The sequence below is a fragment of the Chiloscyllium plagiosum genome, unplaced genomic scaffold, assembly GCF_037043375.1.
Source record: "Chiloscyllium plagiosum isolate Xiang-an unplaced genomic scaffold, Cpla_swu_hap1 HiC_scaffold_9, whole genome shotgun sequence".
Lineage (NCBI taxonomy): Eukaryota > Metazoa > Chordata > Chondrichthyes > Orectolobiformes > Hemiscylliidae > Chiloscyllium > Chiloscyllium plagiosum.
In genome coordinates this window covers 62,981,654-63,001,816 of record NW_028270147.1, presented here as the reverse complement: position 1 = coordinate 63,001,816, position 20,163 = coordinate 62,981,654, and the positions used below count along the sequence as shown (strand labels likewise).

The following is a 20,163-nucleotide window of genomic DNA, read 5'->3' as shown; positions in this document are numbered from 1 at the left end:
GCAGCATCCAGGGAGCAGGAGAATCGACGTTTCGGGCATGGGTCCTTCTTCAGGATCCCCCATTCAACCCATTACCATCAAGCCAGGGGATCAACCCTGGTTCAATGAAGCGTGGAGGAGGGCACACCAGGAGTAACACAAGGCATGCCTAAAAACAGGACTAAATACATGCCAAACAGCATAAGCAGCAAGTGATAGACAGAGTTAAGTAATCTGATAACCAACAGATTAGATCTAAGCTCTGCAGTCCTGCCACATCCAGTTGCAAATGGTGGTGAACAATTAAACAACTCACTGGAGAAGGAGGCTCCACAAATATCCCCATCCTCAATGATGGAAGAGCCCAGCATGCCAGTGCAAAAGATAAGGCTAAAGCATTCACACCAATCTTCAGCTAAAAGTGCCAAGTTATCCCTGATAACATTCCAGCAAGAATACTGAAGACTTGTACTCCAGAACTTGCAGCTACCCGAGCCCAGCTGTTCCACAACAGTTACAAGACTGACAGCTACATGACAATATGAAAAATAGTCCAAGTATGTCCTGTATATAAAAAAGACAAATCCAATCTGGCCAGTTACCGCCCCATCAGAGATGAGGTGACAGTGACAGCCCATGACATCAAACTGCATTGAACTGTGTGTGACATCAAGGAGCCCAAGCAAAACTAGAATCAATGGGAATCGGGGGGGGGGAAAATGCTCCAATTGTTGGAGTCATACCTAACACTTAGAAAGATGGTTGTCGTTTTCGGAGGCCAGTCATTTCAGTTCCAGGACATCTGTACAGGAGAATCTCAAGTTAGTGTCCTAGGCCCGATCATCTTCAGCTGCTTCATCAATGACCTTCTCTCCATCATAAGATCATAAGTGGAGAAGTTCGCCAATGATTGCACAATGTTTAGCACCATTCATGACTCCTCAGATACTGAAGCAATCCATGTTCAAATACAACACGATCTAGATAATATCCAGGCTTGGGCTGACAAGTGGCAAGTAACATTTGTGCCACAGAAATGCCAGGAAATGACCATCTTCAATAAGAGACAATCTAACCATCACCCTTTGAATTGAATGGTGTAACCATCACTGAATCCCCCACTGTCAACATCTTGGGAGTTATCATTGACCAGAGACTGAACTGGACTCACCACGTAAACCCAGTGGCTACAAGAGCAGGTCAGAGGCAAGAAATACTGCAGCAAATCACTTCCTGATTCCCCAAAGCCTGTTCACCATCTACAAGGCATAAGTCAGGAGGGTGATGCAATGTTCCCCCACTTGCCGGGATGGACACAGCTGAAACAACTCTTCAGAAGTTTGACACCATCCAGAACAAAGCAGTCTACTTGATTGGCACCACATCCACAAACATCCACTCCCTCCACTGCCCACGCTCTGTAGCAGCAGTGTGTGCTATCTATAAGATGCATTGTAGAAATTCACCAAAGACCCTTAGGCAGCACTTTCCAAACCCATGATCACTTCCATTTCAAAGGACAAGGGCAGCAAGTACATGTGAACACTATGACCTGCAAGCTTTCCTCCCAGCCCCACACCATCCTGACTTGGAAATATATCACTGCTATTCCTTCACTGTCACTGGGTCAAACCCTGCAGTTCCCTCCATAGAGGCATTGTGGGTCAACCTTCAGCACATGGCCTACAGTGGTTCTAGAGGCAGCTCACCACCACCTTCTTGAGGGCAACGAGGGATGGACAGTAAATGCTGGTCCTGCCAATGATGCTTACATCCCACAAATGAATAAAAGCAAATTCTCATGCTTAAATTTTACTGTGGCATCTCCTTTCTCTATTCCTGTGTTTTTCTCCAGTCTTCCAACCCTCCAAGGACTCTATCTCTTTTACCCTGCCCCCTATTCACACAACTTTGGTGACCTAGCCTTGAACCATCTCCTTGCAAAGCTCTGAAACTCTCAGTAAGTAATGTCTCTTCACTTCTCCCATCCTTAATGATTGTCATTAAAACTTTTACCTTTGACCTAGTGTTTAGTTGTCTGTCCTAATACTGTATTCCCTTCTCTAACTCACTGCCAATGTTTTACTTAGTCGGCATCTGTGAAATGTCTTGAGGTATTTTGTTGCAGTTGAGGGGCTATTCCATGACAGCTATGTCTAAGTTGGCTGTCCTCTTATCCCATGATTGGAAAGTAGTTGAGTTTAAGCCCCACTTTAGAAATGTGACCAGATAATTCAGGCTGGCCTTCCCAGTGCAATAGTGAGGGAGTGCTGCACTGTCAGTGATGCATTCTCCAGCTGAGATATTAGACCAAGGGTACCCTCGTCCCCCTCATTTGGATGTAAAAGGTCCAGTCACCACTATTCAAAAATGTTTTCTATACAGTTTTGAGCCAAATTTTATCACCAAAAAAATTGCCCGTTATCACCTTGCTGTGTGCAAATTGTTTGCATGTTAGAAATACACCATTGGCTGTAAGTTTCTTGGATGAAATGGTGTTATATAAATTCTTTCTTTGTAAATGTGAATTGGTTTTCATCAGATAGCTGGACTGTCATTCTCAAAAAAAGACCTTGAATACCATTCAGAAAACTGCAACTGTTGAATAATTTTATGAGTATTTTGATGAACAAGACATGCAAAATCTTTGAGCAGCTATTTACATTAACTGCATGTACATAGCGATGGAGTATCACTTCTGTAATCTTTTAAATCAACCCTGTAGTCTGAAACTCCATGCAGGATTCTTGATTTGCCTCGTAAATTCAGAAGGAATGCCATAGAATTTCTATACATTCTGATTTGTGCATTGGTGAACCACACTTAGCAATCTTTATGGTCTACCGGATGTAATTTATCCATCAATATACCCTCGAGGAAATTTCATTGTTTTAGTATTCCCATTGCCTGCTTAAGTGTAGTAAATCAACCATTAGTCCTCGGCCAGTTTGTTTGCTGTAACAGTTTGTTTAACGTCCTTTTGGCATGAGGAGCCCATTTTCCTCATGAGCAAATAATCAGAAAAGTGGGAATGAGTACATAATCCTTGGGAAAATAATGAGAGCTACTGACTTTGATGAGCTATCTCCTGTGTCAATATAAGCTTCCTGGATGCCATTAGTTCTCAAACATACCGCTTAGAAAATGTGTGTCAGCAAGTTTTTACATCAGGGTGAAGTCACAGTTAAACTTGAGCTTTGTAAGATGTTCATATATGAATAATTTACAGTGTGAGTCACTGGATAGTTATTGGGAGCAGGAATTCAGCAGTCCTGAGGCCAACTAGTATTAAAATTGCTGTTGCTACTGAAGTCAGGTAACTTGGGTATATTCTTTAATTAACTCCTTTCCCAGGATGTGCACATCACTGGCGAGGCCAGTAATTGTCACTTGTCCCTCGTTGCCTACGAGAAAGAGTTGATCAGCTGCAGCCTTGACCTGCTGCCATCCCTGTGATGTGGGGAACTTCCACTATCTTGATTGAACTTGCAACCTCCTGGCATATCCAGCAATTAGTGCTGTTACAAAGACAAACTGTTTTATTCAGTTATAATTCCCCTCTATTTTCCAGAACATACTTCTCTATTGGAGATTCCAGCCCCCACAGTAATTCTTCTTGTGACAGAGCAGATGCACAAGCAATGTGGTTCAACCATTTACCATTCCTGTTCAGAGTATACCACTTGAACTCGAAAGAACAGCCTGCTGTCGCTGAGGCTGGATTTCATAGGATGATAATGACCCTATCCACTGGCCAGAGAGTCAGGAGCATCTTGCCTCAGCTGTTCATGGAACCTCCCACTGCATTTCGCTATCCCCGCATATTAAGTGACTACAGTGCGGGCCTCCAGCTGCTTAAGAGATGAAGGCACTTCCCCAAGAGCTGTCAACCAGCAGTTCCCCAGTCCCGGCCAGCAGCTCCCCAATCCCCACCAGCAGCTCCACAGGCCCTACCATCAACTCCCTATTCCCGGCCAGCAGCTCCCCATTCCCAGCCAGCAGCTCCCCGTTCCCAGCCAGCAATTCCCCGTTCCCAGCCAGCAGCTCTCCATTCCCAGCCAGCAGTGTTACTAAGCCTCAGATTGAAGGTGAGGTGCTGGCTCTCCCTAGGCCCAGTTCGGCAGGCCTTGCCAGCGTGGTGATGTTTCAGTGGAGGCACACCCTTACCCCAGAAGAGGGTGTCTGGTATTGTACGATGGCATTTTTCCAGATCAAACAGGCTCATTCCTGTAAGGTATCAAGGTACCTGCCTCCTTGGACCCTTGTCTCACCTACAGCCTCTCTCCCTGAGTGTTCACTCAGTCAACTCTGTGCATCTATTGTGTAGCAACATAAGGAAGGATAAAACTCAGACTAAATCAAAACAAAGAACTACAGATGTTGGCAATTTGAAACAAAAACAGAAATTGCTGAAGAAACTCAGCAGAACTGGCAGCATCTATGGAGAGTGACCCATCCTCAGAATCTGAAACATTTGTTCTGATTTCTCTGCATAGAAGCTGCCAAACTTGAAGAGCTTTTCCAGTAATTTCTGTTTTTGTAATCTGAAGACAGTACTTCCCCCAGTTCCCTGCAGGCAACATGTTGACCATATTGCTCATTTATCATACATGAGGCCATGGCTTTCTTGGACAATGGATAAAATCCAGGGGCCAGACCAGAAGATATACATCCTAACTTAGTGCTATTGCAATGGAATCCCTACAGTGTGGAAACAGGCCCTTTGCCTCAACAAGTCCACACTGACTCTTTGGAGAGTATCCCACTCAGACCCATTCCCCTACTTTTACTCTGACTAATGCACCTAACCCGCACATCCCTAAACACTATGGGCAATTTAGCATGGCCAATTCATATGGCCTGCACATTTTTGGACTGTGGGAGGAAACCCACATTGGCACAGGGACTCTCCACACAGAGAGTCGCCCGAGGCTGGCATTGTGAGGCGGCAGTGCTAACCACTGAGCCACCGTGCTGCCCTAGATCCTACCTTTGCCCTTGGAGGCTGAAGTAGAATATCCACTTTTATCTTCACTAATCTCAGTGCGAGTACACCTTCTGTTGGCCTGGATGGGATAAATTAACTAGACATAGTCGATTCAAAACTGAACCCTTATCCTCTCTGATCTTTTGGACTCAGAGATGATAAGTTCTGAGCTATTAGAATGACTTCCTCCTTTTTTTTAATGTAGTTCAGGCATTTGAACATTGAGGTGAAGAAAAACAATGGAGCACACTGAGATCTTTTACCAAATGAGATCAGACATCAAACCCCAAAGGATGGCGCTGACACACCAGAGCAATTCCACAAGTAAATAATTTATCATTTATTTCTGCATTTAACCCAAGCAATCAGGAAGTTGGTCCCTGGCTGTTGCAAACAAGACAGCAAACAGACATTGGACCCTTCACTGCCATTTAGCAGCTACTTAGCAGTTTAACACGTAGTTAATAATGAAGAGCATGAATTGATCTATAGCCAAGTATAATGCAGCCTAATACCAAGACAAGTGCAAATATCCTATCGTTTTTACAGACTAGTGGTTGAGTTAACATTTCACTCTTCACCCCTTTGTAGTGGCTCGTTTTAACAATTAACGTCAGTAATGTTAGGGGATGGTTGTTGGATATATTTACTTCCATTCAGTATAAGGAATGTCATTAACTGTCAGCACGCTTAGAATGTGTTCTCACTGCGGTTCCTATGACATGTTGCTAACTGTTTTATATAAACTGTCTACAGATGTAAAAGCTAAACTATTTATTTTAATTCTTTGTGAATAAGAGAGAAAGTTTCAGATGACTCAGCTATTCACAGCAGTTAGCAGTTGAACCTCTGGTCAATACACAGTCAACCAACAGTAGTGGGAGCTGCTGGCGTCTGTAAGAACAGTTTGCGGTAACTTTAACCTATGGAAATCTCATGGAATCAAGTGGAACACCAGTTTGATACAATACCATTCCATTATCAAGTTGACGAAGAATAAAATCTGGCTGAATGTTAACCTATCTCTGTATGTGATCCATTTGTCAATGGACTGGTTAGCTTTAACTCACCGTATTTAATTTACTCACCTCCATTATTTTCTAATTACGCTCAAAAGTGATGACATATGGTGAGTTTCTGGGAGTGTAGAATTAGATGGTGCAAGTTTAAAATCACCAGGTTTGAAATTATAAGAGGCTGGCATGGTGGCTCAGTAGTTAGCATTGCTACCTTACAATGCCAGAGACCTGGGTTCAGTCCCGGCCTCGGGTGACTGACTGTCTGTGTGGAATTTGCATATTCTCCCCGTGTCTGCGTGGGTTTCCTCCGGGTGCTCTGGTTTCTTCCATAGTCCAAAGGTGGTACAGGTTAGGTAGATTGGCCTTTCCAAATTGCCCATTGGGTCCAGGGATTGCAGGTTAGATAGATTAGCAATGGGAATTACAGGGATAGGGTGGGATTCTCTTTGGAGGGTCAGCATAGACCAAATGGCCTGTTTCCACATTGTAGGCATTCAATGATGATATTATCTCCCTCCAGATGTGTGTAATGGAATCCTCAAGAAACCAATTCATACGGTGTAAGTTTACTCTTCTGGAAACAAATTGGAGGAAGTAGGTTACAATGGAATTTAGGATGAGAATGTTGAATGTAGATAAAAGATGGTGGAATACAATGAGCAGCAGGGTAGTGACTGAACCATGGAAGCAGAGAGTCACCAGAGTATTCTAGGCTATAAATTTACATGGAATTTTTAGAGATTTGCTTCTAAATGTGTTAGAATCTGTGAGAGATTACGTTTGACTTCACTTGTGCTGCTCATGAGTTGAATGACCAGTTCCAAAGAAGAAGAGTGACACGGTGGCTCAGTGGTTAGCACTTTTGCCTCACAGGACCAGGAACCTGAGTTCAATTCCAGCCTCAGGTGACTGTCTGTGTGGAGTTTGCACATGCTCCTCATGCCTGCGTGGGTTTCCTCCGGGTGCTCTGGTTTCCTCCCATAGTCCAAACATGTGCAGGTTAGGTGGATTGGCCATGCTAAATTGCCCATTGTGTTCAGGGTTGTGTAGGTTAGGTGCATTAGTCAGGCGTAAATGTGGAGTAATAGGGTAGGGGATGGGTCTGGGTGGGTTACTCTTTGGAGGGTCAGCGTGGACTTGTTGACTGAAGGGTGTGTTTCCACACTGTAGGGGTTCTATGCTTCTAAGAATCCTATCAGTCTCAAAACTTTAACCCCGGGCTGAATCTTACAACTTCTTTTGGCAAAGTCTGAGTTGTGTTGAGTTTTCTGGAGGGTTTCTCGCTGTGAGGCCCAGCGAGTTTTCACACTGTTTTGTATCAAAAGCACTTCAATAATTATCTAACACACATGTGTTATTTCTTGTGTACAAGGTTGGTGAGACAGTACCTGGAGTATTGTGTACAGGGTTGGTGAGATTGAACCTGGACAATTGTGTACAGGGTTGATGAGACTGTACCTGGACTATTGTGTGCAGTGTTGGTGAGACTGTACCTGGACTATTGTGTACAGGGTTGGTGAGATTGAACCTGGACAATTCTGTACCATTTTACCATGTGCCACTCCATTTTACCATGTGCGGTTCCTGGAACAACATGCCATGCAGCCCATTCAGGCATTAGATTATAATTTGAGAGACCAAATAATACCCTGGGGACCTGGGTTCAAATCCTCCCATGGCAGATGGTGAAATTTGAATTCAGTAAGAATCTGGAATGAAGAGTCCCTTGATGACTGTGAATTAATTGCTGATTTTCAGAAAAAAACCCTATCTGGCTCAATGATGTCCTTTAGGGAAGGTAACCATCTTTACCTGGTCTGGCTAACTGACCCTCATCAATGTAGTTGACTCTTAAACTGTCCTCTGGGCAATTATGGGTAGGCAATAAACAGTGGCCCAGCCAGTGATGCTCTCATCCTGCGAATGAAGAAAAGAAAACAATATCCTAGAATTCACCACTGCCTTTAAGAGCTTTCACATCAGAGCAGTCTTGAACAGTTCCTGACATTTGCCCCTGGCATGGCAGATAGGGGGAGATCGGTGCCAGAGTTTGCCCACAGGATCCTGGAGCTCCTGCTGGACAGGGTAATACCCAGGCAGGGCTTTCCCTTCCCCCAGGACCAGTAATAGAGGCCACAGCATCAGACTGTGCCAGGCTAGTCCGAGGTAGGCACTTGGGATTAAGCAATCTCAGCTACCTGGAGGAATGCACTGTGGTTCCGTTTTTAATTCCCAGATTTCCAACACTCAGTCTTTTTGCTTTCCTTTGAATGATATTTTTGTTTGGAAAAAGCTTCAATAAATCAAATGTGACAACATAGGAAACATTGCAGCAGGACGTAGTTAGGCATGGGGTTAGCATAAACAGGTAGGCTCCTTTTTTGCCCTGAGTGTCATCGGTGACACAGCAATGGCACATGCACCAGGAATGCAGCCTGTCAGTGCAAATGGCAGCAACCTTGGAACAAAGATGGCTGCCCATGTAATCACCGTGTCAGAGAATTTAACCCAATTAATCAGAGATCACAAACACACAGATGGGACTGAGAACTGACAAGGGTTTATTTAACAAACAGCAATATCGCAGAAGAGACTTGACCCCACTGAAGCAGTCACTGACAGGCTGATCAGAAGGAACCACAGCTTCTTCCCCGAACAAAGAACACAGTGGAATTTTATACCCTTACAACAATGAAGTGAGAGTTATGAGACAATGGTGTGAGTTGTACAACTAAGAAAAGTAAAGTTGAGCAGGGTGCAAGGATTCTGTGTCACAGGGCACAGAATGCTGTCTTTCTAACAGAAATGAAACCATCACAGCAAATAAACACTGTAACACATTGTCCGTAGTATCCACACATACACTTCACATCACAGCGAGAAAGATAGGGTCACAGCAGTGACACTGTCTGTGTACTGTATACAGTACAGGGTGGCTGGCGGCCATTTTAATGGTCGTGTTGGCGTTCAAGCAAATTAATTTGAACAAAGTAATACCCTTCACTTCAAATTGTATGTCACAATTATGGAAGACATTCAGTGATACAAAAAAAAGTGTATTTGAGATACTTTCTGATTATTCTGTTTTATGTAAAATCTTTCCATTTGGTGATTGTTTTTTGTAAATTTCAGTGCCGTTTGTAAGATATTTTATTTCTTTATTTGTACCAAACACTAATACTGTCTAATAAAGTGTTTTGGAAGAAGGAGGAAGTTGCTAAGCAAATGTGGGTATTTGTCAGCCCTGATTCATTTTTACCTTACTGTTTACCTGTAAGCATTAAAAACCTATCCTATGTAATACTTATTACCCTAATCTTTTGATGATACCGTGGTCAGTAAATGCACATCACAGTGTTAAAACTAGTTATAAAGTCCTGGGCAGTGCCTGGTTTGATTTCTGGTCTGTATACAGTTTGCTGATCTCAGCTGGAGTGACAATAAGTTTGTCAGATTTAGTCTTGACGTTCCTGGGGAAAAGTAAATCAGCCAGAATTTCCTTGTAATCACTGTCCTATAACTCCTGCTAAAACGTGTGTACATGTGGAAATGGGGTGAAGATAGGGAAGTGCTCATCTGTGATGCTCCGATATTCAAACAGCTAATGCAAAAATCTGCTTGTTTTGTTTTTGCCCACATTTCGACCACTAGACCCATTATCTTTAACCATTGCAACAAAATATACAGTAGACTTTTTTATCTATACCTACAGCCATCAACTGTTCTCTTATCATTTGAAAGTATAAGGAGGTATTTTGCTTGGATCACAGTGTTTTCTGGGACTTAGTCATTGCTGCATAGAATTAATTATCATGGAATGGTCGAACAGTTAGAGAGCTTCTGGCATCTCTTTACGATGTGGGATGGTTTTGGGAATTCTAGTCTGACAGATGGATGAGGAGGAGGAGAAAGATGGAAACAGAGCTCAGTTGGCAGAAGAGCAAATTGTAGCAGCACAGTTTACAGGGATAGCCCATATAGCTAATAATCCAGAACAGATGTGATTTTTGCCTCTAGCAGAATATTTTATTAGTTGTGGAGATGCTTATGTTATTTCCATAACATAAAAAATTAAGCGTGAATAACATGGTATTGAAGAATCCAACAAACACTTGTTAGAGCCAGAGATTACTGGAAATGTTACATTCACAAGCACATAAGTATCTGGTTTAATATTAAGCTATTAGATTCCAACAGAGCAGCATGCTTTCAATAGCATGTCAAGCTTCAAGTGATCCGAATTAAGTTGGAGTATGTGGTCTTTATACACATTGCTACTGTGCGATGACACATAAGCCATGTCATTATCATGTCTCTTAGAGGTATACTAAGGTATACTCTGTCATTTAAAAATATACTTTTAAGAGACAATAAGATACAACACAAGATATAGTGTTCGGATACTTGGTAGTGTGGATGAGCAGGGGGATCTTGGTGTCCATGTACACAGATCTCTGAAAGTTGCCACCCAAGTAAATAGTGCGGTGAAGAAGGCATATGGCGTACTGGCTTTTATTGGTAGAGGAATTGAGTTCCGGAGCCCTGAGGCCATGTTGCAGTTGTATAAGACTCTGGTGCGGCCGCATCTGGAGTATTGTGTGCAGTTTTGGTCGCCATACTATAGGAAGGATGTGGAGGCACTGGAACGGGTGCAGAGGAGGTTTACCAGGATGTTGCCTGGTATGGTAGGAAGATTGTATGAGGAAAGGCTGAGGCACTTGGGGCTGTTTTCATTAGAGAAAAAAAGGTTTAGGGGTGACTTGATAAAGGTGTACAAGATGATTAGGGGTTTAGATAGGGTTGACCATGAGAACCTTTTTCCACGTATGGAGTCAGCTATTACGAGGGGGCATAGCTTTAAATTAAGGGGTGGTAGGTATAGGAGAGATGTTAGGGGTAGATTCTTTACTCAGCGAGTCGTGAGTTCATGGAATGCCCTGCCAGTAGCAGTGGTAGACTCTCCCTCATTATGGGCATTTAAACGGGCATTAGATAGGCATATGGAGGACAGTGGGCTAGTGTAGGTTAGGTGGGCTTGGATCGGCGCAACATCGAGGGCCAAAGGGCCTGTACTGCACTGTATTTTTCTATGTTCTATGTACATATCGCACAGGAGACTGCATAAGTTTTATCATTTTCTGAAATGAAACTGCCACAGCCATTGCACTCAAAACTCTTGCAGCTCAAGGCTTTATCTGTAGCTCATTTCAGACCTGCAGTCTTTGCTTGCGTTAATCAATAACTGATGCCAGATTCATTTGATCAAACTTCTCCAACTTTTTCCAGATGGAAAGCTAAAAGTAGAAAGGCAGAGCTCTAATGTTCACAAAGATTGTATGTGCACCACCCTGCCCCACCCCCCAGATTGAGGTGTCATTGATTGCACCCACATTACCCTGCAGTCTCCTGTATATAACACACCAGGGTCTCCCTGCATCATAAGACCTTCCACTTTATTCGAACTGAACTGGTATGTGATATCCAGCACCATTGATCACACAAGTCTTTGCTCTCCTATCTAACAGCTGTCCTGACAGTTTCATCTTGCACCAGTCTGCCATCTGACAAAACCTTTGATCCTGTGGAACAAATGAGAGGCAAGCTGTGTTGGAACAATAGTTTAGCTTCTACGCACTTGGCCTATTCTCAGCTGCTGAACTGCACGTCAAATAGAGTTCTCAGCGAGCTGACTGCTGAGTGATTGCGCAATTATCCTGGTGTTGGACAGATTTGATGGTATCCTGAGATTCAGCTCACAGATTTGTTGTCCAATGTATGACACTGCAACAGGGACAGTACATGGAGGTGATCTTCAGCATAATCAGTGGCAATGCTATTAACGAGATGGAGGATGGTGTGGGGGGAGGATTATCTCAGAAGTTTGTGAAGCCAAAGCTCTTTGGTAATATCTCACTGCAGAGCACTTCACCTGTACCTTTTCTGCTCTCCTGCACTAACAGTGATCTCTAACATCTCTGCCATTCCTTAAATAAACTACATCTGACCAAAGATCAATCTTGATATAGGAACATACTCAGCACACAAAGATTTCAAAGAGGATCATTGTTGAATTGTGTCCATAAAAAAAGCAGGTGCTCCTCTTGTTCTGGCATATTCCCATCTGTCTGTTGGCTTCTTCTGAACGTCGAGTGAAAATGGATAAATATGTACCCCGTCCCAAATCAGGCAGCCTGGCGACAGGAGGAAATGACATGAAAGAGCAAGAGAATTTGACCATCTGTAGGTTTTGAGGGTGAATGCAAGGAGAGAGGTGGAGCAACAAATTCTTCACAGTGACTTGAATAAAACAATAGGAATTGGGGTAGGGAAAGGTTCAAAATACCAAGATTAAAATTAGGTTCAGCTGAATCCGTGAGAGGGATGATTAATGTTCTCCCCTTCACAGTTTTGGTTAGATTGTTAATCATTTAATCCTTGACCGCAGTCAGATCCTGGTGCCAGTGCTGATTGCTGGGATATTTCTCTCAACGTTGCCTCACTAAAATTTACTTTGGCATCCATTATTTATTAGAGTGAGAGGACTTTCTGCTTGACCTCAACTTATTGTTGAGCATTTTTCCTGCAGTATCAGTCTGAGTGCTCTGATCAAAGTCGCATTGTCTGTCCCCGTACAATCTCTCTGCTCCCTATCCACCATCAAGAAAAGCACCTCCCTTGAAGATGCTGCTCAACTGCAGTCTTGTTGGATTTTCTGCACTGTTAATTGGCAAGTTGCTGACAACTGACCACGAACAGACTTCATTGAAGTTAATCTCAACCAATTCTCAACCAAGCTCCATTCCAATTCCTTCAAGTGAACACACAGACATTACTGAGTCGCTGCCAGATACACACGCAATGATTTTCTGCGGAGCCTTTCAGACAATATGTTTTAATGAGGACAAAGGTAGTGTCCACTAATCTGAACAGTTGCTATCCTTTTATTTTTAGCAAGCATTTTTCCAACTATTCGAACAATTTAAAGCCATCAATTTCTGAAGAATAAAATTAAGAAGGGCCTTGTAAATCATTCTTGCACTTTGTAGACAATGACAGTTAAAGTAATCTCATCAGGATGATTTGTCTAGGCCATTGTTGTAGAATTTGATCTGATTTGAGAGCAAATTGTTTTCTAAACGTATTATTGTATTGCTCTGAGCTACAGCTAAGCGCACATTAAGCAGGCAATCCAATAAACTGGAAATCTCAGGCCAATTAAAAAGAAAAATGCAGGATTTGTCTATTGTACTACATGTTAATCGTATTAGGTAGAAGAACCTTAATTACTAAAACCAATGCTGTCTTTTTGATTGGTTTAATACATTGATACTTGTAAGGAGTGATGTTTTTAAAAATGAGTTATGTGCTGAGATTCGGTGTGAAATAGAGCAAACACAAATGGTATTGAGTACTTTCCTTCACTCAGTTTGAGTGTAATACCACACAGGTGTTTATCCACACATCTTGACAACTGACATGCTCATGGAGACTTGCTCAACCATGATATTTGGATATAAAGCAAGGAATGAGAAAAGGGCAATTATTCCATATTACTATGGATCGTGGGTATTTTACTTATGTCTGAAGTTATCAGATGAATCACCTGTCTTCCATTCATCAAATGAAACGATTTTCATGTTTTCCCTTTTGTACCCCTGAGAGGGGTATTCTGTGAAGATTTTAGTTTTCTATAAATGGCACCCCTTTCAAGTTTTCTACTCACTTTAGTTTCTTCCACATACATTTCCTAAATGAGCAGCCACCAAAGAACTTGCTTTTCATTTCGATCCATGCTGAGTTCAATGGCTAAGAGGTTAATGAGAGCAGTTTGGATCCTCAAATATCTCCTTTTCATTTTTTTTGTCAAAAGTAAAACACAGCATGTCCTGTTGATGGCCCATTTAAGATTGGTAATGGAATTTTAACTCGCAGATGAGAATATAGTGACATAAGTGGTGCCAGTCTGGAACTGCTGGGTCTCGGTTAAAATGCAGATTGTTGTGACCAAAGTCACCAAGCAGTTGGAGCTGAGTGGCTGCCTGAGCACTGGTTTCCTCTTGGAAAACATTTACAAAACCATTGACAACTTGCATTGCAGGGCGCCCTCAGCATAGTTAAGCCATGTCACAGAAGCATTATCACACATCCTAGTACTCCGGATGCTCTTGCTTCCAAGAAAACTGAAAAATAAATTACAAACCTACCATAGAACTGTAGATGCTGGAGATCTGAAATCTGATCTGAGACCTGCTGAGTTTCTTCAGCACTTCCTATATTTGTTACAAACTTACCAAACTTGCACCCACACAGAGTTCCTGGTGAGGAAACCTCCAATGATCCCTCCTTCAGGTTTAACTTTAAAATAGCAGATCAGACCATGATGACATCTTCAGGACCTGATCTGCATATTTAAAGAGGAGCTTACTGGCTTGGAGTAAACAAATGTTCTTATCTCTGTGATTAAAATTGCAGTCACCCAGATCAAAGCATAAAATGAGCTGTTGAGTCTCTTACCTCATTTGAAGCTAAAATAGATCCCCGATATCTATTTGTAAAGACTCTTGGGTGTCTGCCAGTCTTATCTTTACGTAGTCCATCACTGTGATATGACAGGGCTGAAGGGGGTACTGCAGATGCTGGAGATTAGAGTCAAGATTAGAGTGGTGCTGAAAAAGCATAGCAGGTCAGGCAGCATCCGAGGAGCAGGAAAATCAACGTTTCGGGCAAAAGCCCTTCATCAGGAATGAGCCCTTCATTTCTACTGAAGAGCTTTTGCCCGAAACGTCAATTTTCCTGCTCCTCGGATGCTGCCTGACCTGCTATGCTTTTCCAGCGCTACTCTAATCTTGACTGTGATCTGACAGCCTATCAATACAATGCCACCTGCACATTGTATTATATTTTAAGCAATAAATAACCAGAACCTTTTGGCTAGAAGCTGAGAAAACCAATCTGTCAAACTCTTGTTTTGTGGTAGTATCCCTACCCATAGTCCAGAAGGCTGGGGTTCCTACCTCTCCAGAGCTATGTTGTAACACATTTGAATAAGTTTACTGATAATGTCCAGAAGCCCATTCTAAAATAAATGAGCAGTTTGTATTTTAAAGAGTAAAATTTAAAGAGTTAGTTAATACAGTGGGTTAGCAGCATTGTCTTTTCCTCTCAGGGAACCTCTGGATCAATTCCAGCTGGGATTGATGGACTGAAGATTGCCACTTGATGATGGATATAAATAAAGATCTAGTGTGAAATGAGTTTAAACTGTCTCAACCCACTTACTAGTGAATGATGACACTCTATAAAACAAGCTTTGGTTTGACAATAATTAACAATTTCATTCTGATAAGTGAAAAGGAAGACTGATGCGGAAATTAGTGAATAGTTGTTGGACTGAATTTGTTTCAGGTATGTTTCTGGGAGGTAACAGCAGTTATGTATTAACGCTGATTTGCAGATGTAGAGAATATTGCTTTGTATTACCCTTAACAATGCAACTTCATTAAACAAAAAAAAAGGAGTGAATAGCTTTTGATGTTTGTCATCACAGCAGGAGAGAGTTTAAATGTCTTTGTAAATACATGAATTATGGTAGACTCTATTCAGACATTACTAAGTGTTTCTTTTCGGTTTCCTCAGGAATGGATTTACCAGATGAACCTCAGTTGCAGCCTTCCACGCCAGCATGGAACAGTTCCAGTGACTCAGGCAAGCAGCCATTTCATATCGTAAAACTCCAGCGAATTATAGAATGCTGCTCACCCCAGCCCTCAAAACGTTCACACATATGTGTCTCCTGTGCTGTACAACAGCATTCATGCTGTTAGCAACTTTAGGAGTAAAACTGGACGAGATTCTGTATAAAGGAGTGAAACATTCTTCTGCGATGGTCCACATCTGCAAGTGATTTTACTGAGTATTTGTTTTGTTGGAGCCTGGTTGGAGACGCTGGGACACCAAAATGATACTGTAATTCAAACAGGATGTGTGTTTCAAGGTTTCCTTGAAATTCTGGAGCTTTGATGCTGTCAGAACAGAGTAGTTTAGCTTTCTGTAGCTGTCAAACTTGTGAAATTGTCTGGGCTTAAATGAAACAGTCTTGATTCTAAAATACATAACTCTATATGGAAAGTCTATAAATCTTGTAGCGTACAATCCTCTAGGCCTCTCATTTATCTTCCTCTTCTGTTCATTAAAACAACAGGAAGGCTTAACTGTTTCCATCTTCTGATTGAAGCTTTTCACTTTATTGTCTGCAGTGTATTTGAAAAGTCATCAAACTGCATTGCTAACCAACACCCATGATTTTTTTCTGCTGCTTTTCTGGTTACGTTAGTTGTAGGATTTAATAGACTAGGAGTTTTTCTCTAGAAAAGAGAAGGCTGAAGCATGACCTGATTGATGTCAACGTGGAGGGAGTTGGTAGGGTAATAACCAAAAGAATGTTTATAGTTGCCTTGGCATCCAGAGTCACTAATGAATCCAGTATCAAAATTTAGGAAAAAAATCTTTTCACTCTGTGAATGGGTAGAATGTGAACTCACTGTCACATGAAGCAGTTGAGCAAATTACAATACCTGCATTGAAACAGACTCTAAATCAACATATCAGGTCAACAAATGCTTCTGTGGAGCACAAATACAGGAATGGACATTTTAGGTTGAGTGGTCTGCTTCTGTTCTTGATGTTTTGTAATTCTGTGTCACAAATAGGCATGTTGCAGGTAATTCGTTGGTGAATTTGCAAGAATGAAGCAGAATCCTTCCCTGAATTCCTGGTTCTAAAACAAGGGTGTTACATTGTGAAGTAATAGCCAGAACTTTGGCCAACAGTAAAGGAAAGCCATAAAGAAATTCATGTCTTTTTCAGACATGAGGCTAATATCAGCATGTACTGGAAAATCCTTAAGAGTAGTGCTGTCTTAAAAATAATGTTAGATGTGGTGTCAGGAGCTGAATGTGTAAGTGCAGCTTCTGGTGTGATTATGACTGCATGAAGTAGGAAGGTTTCAGGTTCACTCAGCCTATAAAACGTTGGCTGATCTTGGAAAGGAAAGGTTGTTAGAACATCTCTTGAAGCTACAGGAGGAAGGGGAAAACCCACTAGGATGCTCATCTCTGATACTCACTTAGAGAGCTGTACACTGGAGGCATTTAAGAGGGTACTGGGTGATTATTTGGATGTGCAAGGTATGAGGTAAAAACAGGAGGTTGGCAGTAAATAATGCTCATTTGAAGGGCTAGTACAGACATGATAGGCTGTATGGCCTTCTCCTGTGCCATTACACTTATGTGATTTTGAGGCCATTGAATGAGGCTGTGCTGCAAAATATACATGTACAGGGTGTAGACTTGTCTTTCATGCCTTCCACAGAAAATTGACCAAATGCACGCCTTCACAAAAGTAAACCAGCACTGATGGAAGTCTGGTCAAAAGTGTGTCATCAGTCTCAGGACAGGCAACAAGAAATTGTTGAGAGAATGGTGTAGTTACCAGCAGATCATAGCATTGTTCTTATGGGGGAAGGAAGTGTCATTGCTGGAGTGATAATGTGAATTGCTGATGCACTTATAACACTCTTGGATTTGGAAGGAATTTTGGAAGTGTTTAGAAGGAAGTTTGTGAGGAATCTCCTCAGAGGGGCAGTAACTGTTTTTTGATTAGTTTCTGTAAAATAAAACTTCCTGGAGCTTCCACTGGGATTCTCTAGTGGCAGAAGTGGTGAAAACCACGTAAATGGCCAACAACTTCTGTTTATATTGTTTCTCTAGGGATTGAGAAAGAAGACCGAGAAAACCCCATGGGAGTTCCCTTCCAAAGTACTTTACGTACCCCTGGAGTTAGATAAATAATTCAATTTATTCCCTCTACATACCACAGTTACATTTATGATATATACGTATATAAATGTCATACATCTGTATACACTTCCTGTGTCATTATTTTCCATTATAGATTCCTCTGGCTGTGTTTATAATGAAATCTAGCAAAGTCACTTTGCGATGCTGTAATCACAAACTCAACCAGAGGTTATTCTGTATCCTGAGTTCCCATGACTCTTCATATATTAAACAAATGGATAATGCAACATGATGCATTGAATATATAATATTAAAATGACAGTGACAGGAAGGAATACAGTGCACAATTCGAAGAGCAGATCAACAGTTAAATCTAGAGGTTACATAAGGAACAAAAGGATAAAAATAAAGATTAAATAAATAACTTGGATGAAGGGAAAGTATGGTTTTCAAGTTTATTGACAGAAGAATAGGAATAAGTTGTGAAGCGTACGTAGTAAGGTGACAAAAATATATAAATATGTTAAGTGAATGGTTAAAAGTCAAACAAGTGGATTATAATTTGGGAAAATGTGAAATAGTCAATTTTAGTATGAAAAGTAAAAGAATAAGTATATTATGTAAATGCTGAGAGATGACACATCTCTAAGATGCAGAAGGATCTGGATGTTCTGATGCATGAATCATAAAACCTTGACTGCAGGTACAACAAACCATGAGGAAAGCTAATAGAATGTTACCATTTAGCGTGATGGGAATTGAATACAAAAGGACCAAGGTTGTGGTTCAGCTATACAGGGCGTATATGCCCTATATATTGAGACCACATCTACAGTAATTTGTGCAGTTTTGGTCTCTTTGTCTAAGGAAACAGTTCAGAAAAGCTTTCTGACTCATATATAAAATAGACAAGTTGTCTAATCAGAAAAGGTTGGACAGGTTAGACTTAAATATGCTGGAGTTTGGCATTTTTTGCATTCCTTAACTCTTATAAAGTTCTCATGCTAAATTGATACAAAACAGTATTAAGAAATATTAGGCTCAGATATATTTATTATCCCTACTAAACAGAGTCCACTTGTCAACTAATCAGCACTCTTCTCTTGTACAGTATCAGTGTTGGTTTTTGTCTTAAATTGATATTCTTGCATATTGTCCTGATGAGTGAAAGACAAAAAGTTTTGACAAAGTGTATTTTTTCATAATAATAGTCAAATTGTGCACAACAAAAGGACTACATATGTAAGAACATAGGAGCTGGGAGTAGGAGTAGGCAATTCAACCCCTCACGTCTGCTCCACCATTTGATTTGATCATGGTTGATCTGCTCACAGTCTTCATTCCACTTTCCTACCTGCTCTCCATAACTCTTCAGCCCAAAGTTTATGGGTTGATTTTTCACCACACACAGACATTTAAGACAAAGTGTGATCTTCTGGATAGAGAGAATATGGAGCCAGAGTCTTTATATTTACTTTATATAGTTTACCAACCATGCAGACGAGGAGCAGGAGATGCTAGTCACCAATTAATAAAATCAAGTTTAATCTGATTGTTTCCAGTTCCACCCTAAAATTATTCAAAAACTCAGTTCTCACTACCTTTTTCAGGAAGACCGTTCCAAAGACTCAGACAGGACCCCCTGAGAGAGAAACAATCACCTCAACTATGTCATACTTTTAGATAGTGACCTCTAGTCCTAGATTCTCCTACAACTGGAAACATCTGTCCACATCTACCTGTGAAGATTCCTCAGAAACTTGTACATTTCTATCAAGTCACTTCTTACTTGTCTGAATTCCATCTGAAACAAGTTTAACCTGTCCAACATTTCCTTGCAATACACCCCAATCATTCCAAATATTAGTCTGGATTAAACCTCATTAAACCTTCTCTGAACTCCTTCCATTGCATTTACATCCTGCCCTAGGTAATTAATACTGTGCACAGTACTCCAGGTGTGGTCTCAACAGAGTCCTTTATAACTGAAGCATAACCTCCCTTTTTATATTCAATTCCCTTCACAATAATGGATAACATTCTATGAGCAGTCCTAAATACTTGCTGTAGCTGCATGCTAACCATTTATGTATCATGAACATGAACAATCAGATCCCTCTGCATCTCAGGGCTTTGCAATCTGTCACGATCAGATAATTTTTTTGTTCATCCTGCCAAAATGGACAATTTTATATTTTCACATATTTTTGCCCAATTTTTAATGTACAGATGTGGCAACAAAATGTCCCCATCCCTCCACCCAAATAATTTATATAAATCTTTATCAGTTGAGGTCCCACCACAGATCCCTTTCGCACACCACTCATTACATCTTGCCAACCTGAAAGAAAATTTATGCCTCCTTTTTTGCTTTTTGTTA

The 20,163-nt window shown here is 41.3% G+C and overlaps 1 protein-coding gene across 3 annotated transcripts in view; it reads left to right on the top strand.

Moving 5' to 3' along the window:
- ror1 (receptor tyrosine kinase-like orphan receptor 1) overlaps positions 1-20,163 on the top strand; it is a 306,261-nt gene that overhangs the window by 189,361 nt on the left and 96,737 nt on the right. For all 3 annotated transcript variants that reach the window (XM_043699447.2, XM_043699446.2, XM_087990688.1), the window contains one exon: positions 15,622-15,690. In XM_043699447.2, the coding sequence (XP_043555382.1) occupies positions 15,622-15,690 (69 nt within the window). The remainder of the gene's footprint in view (positions 1-15,621; positions 15,691-20,163) is intronic.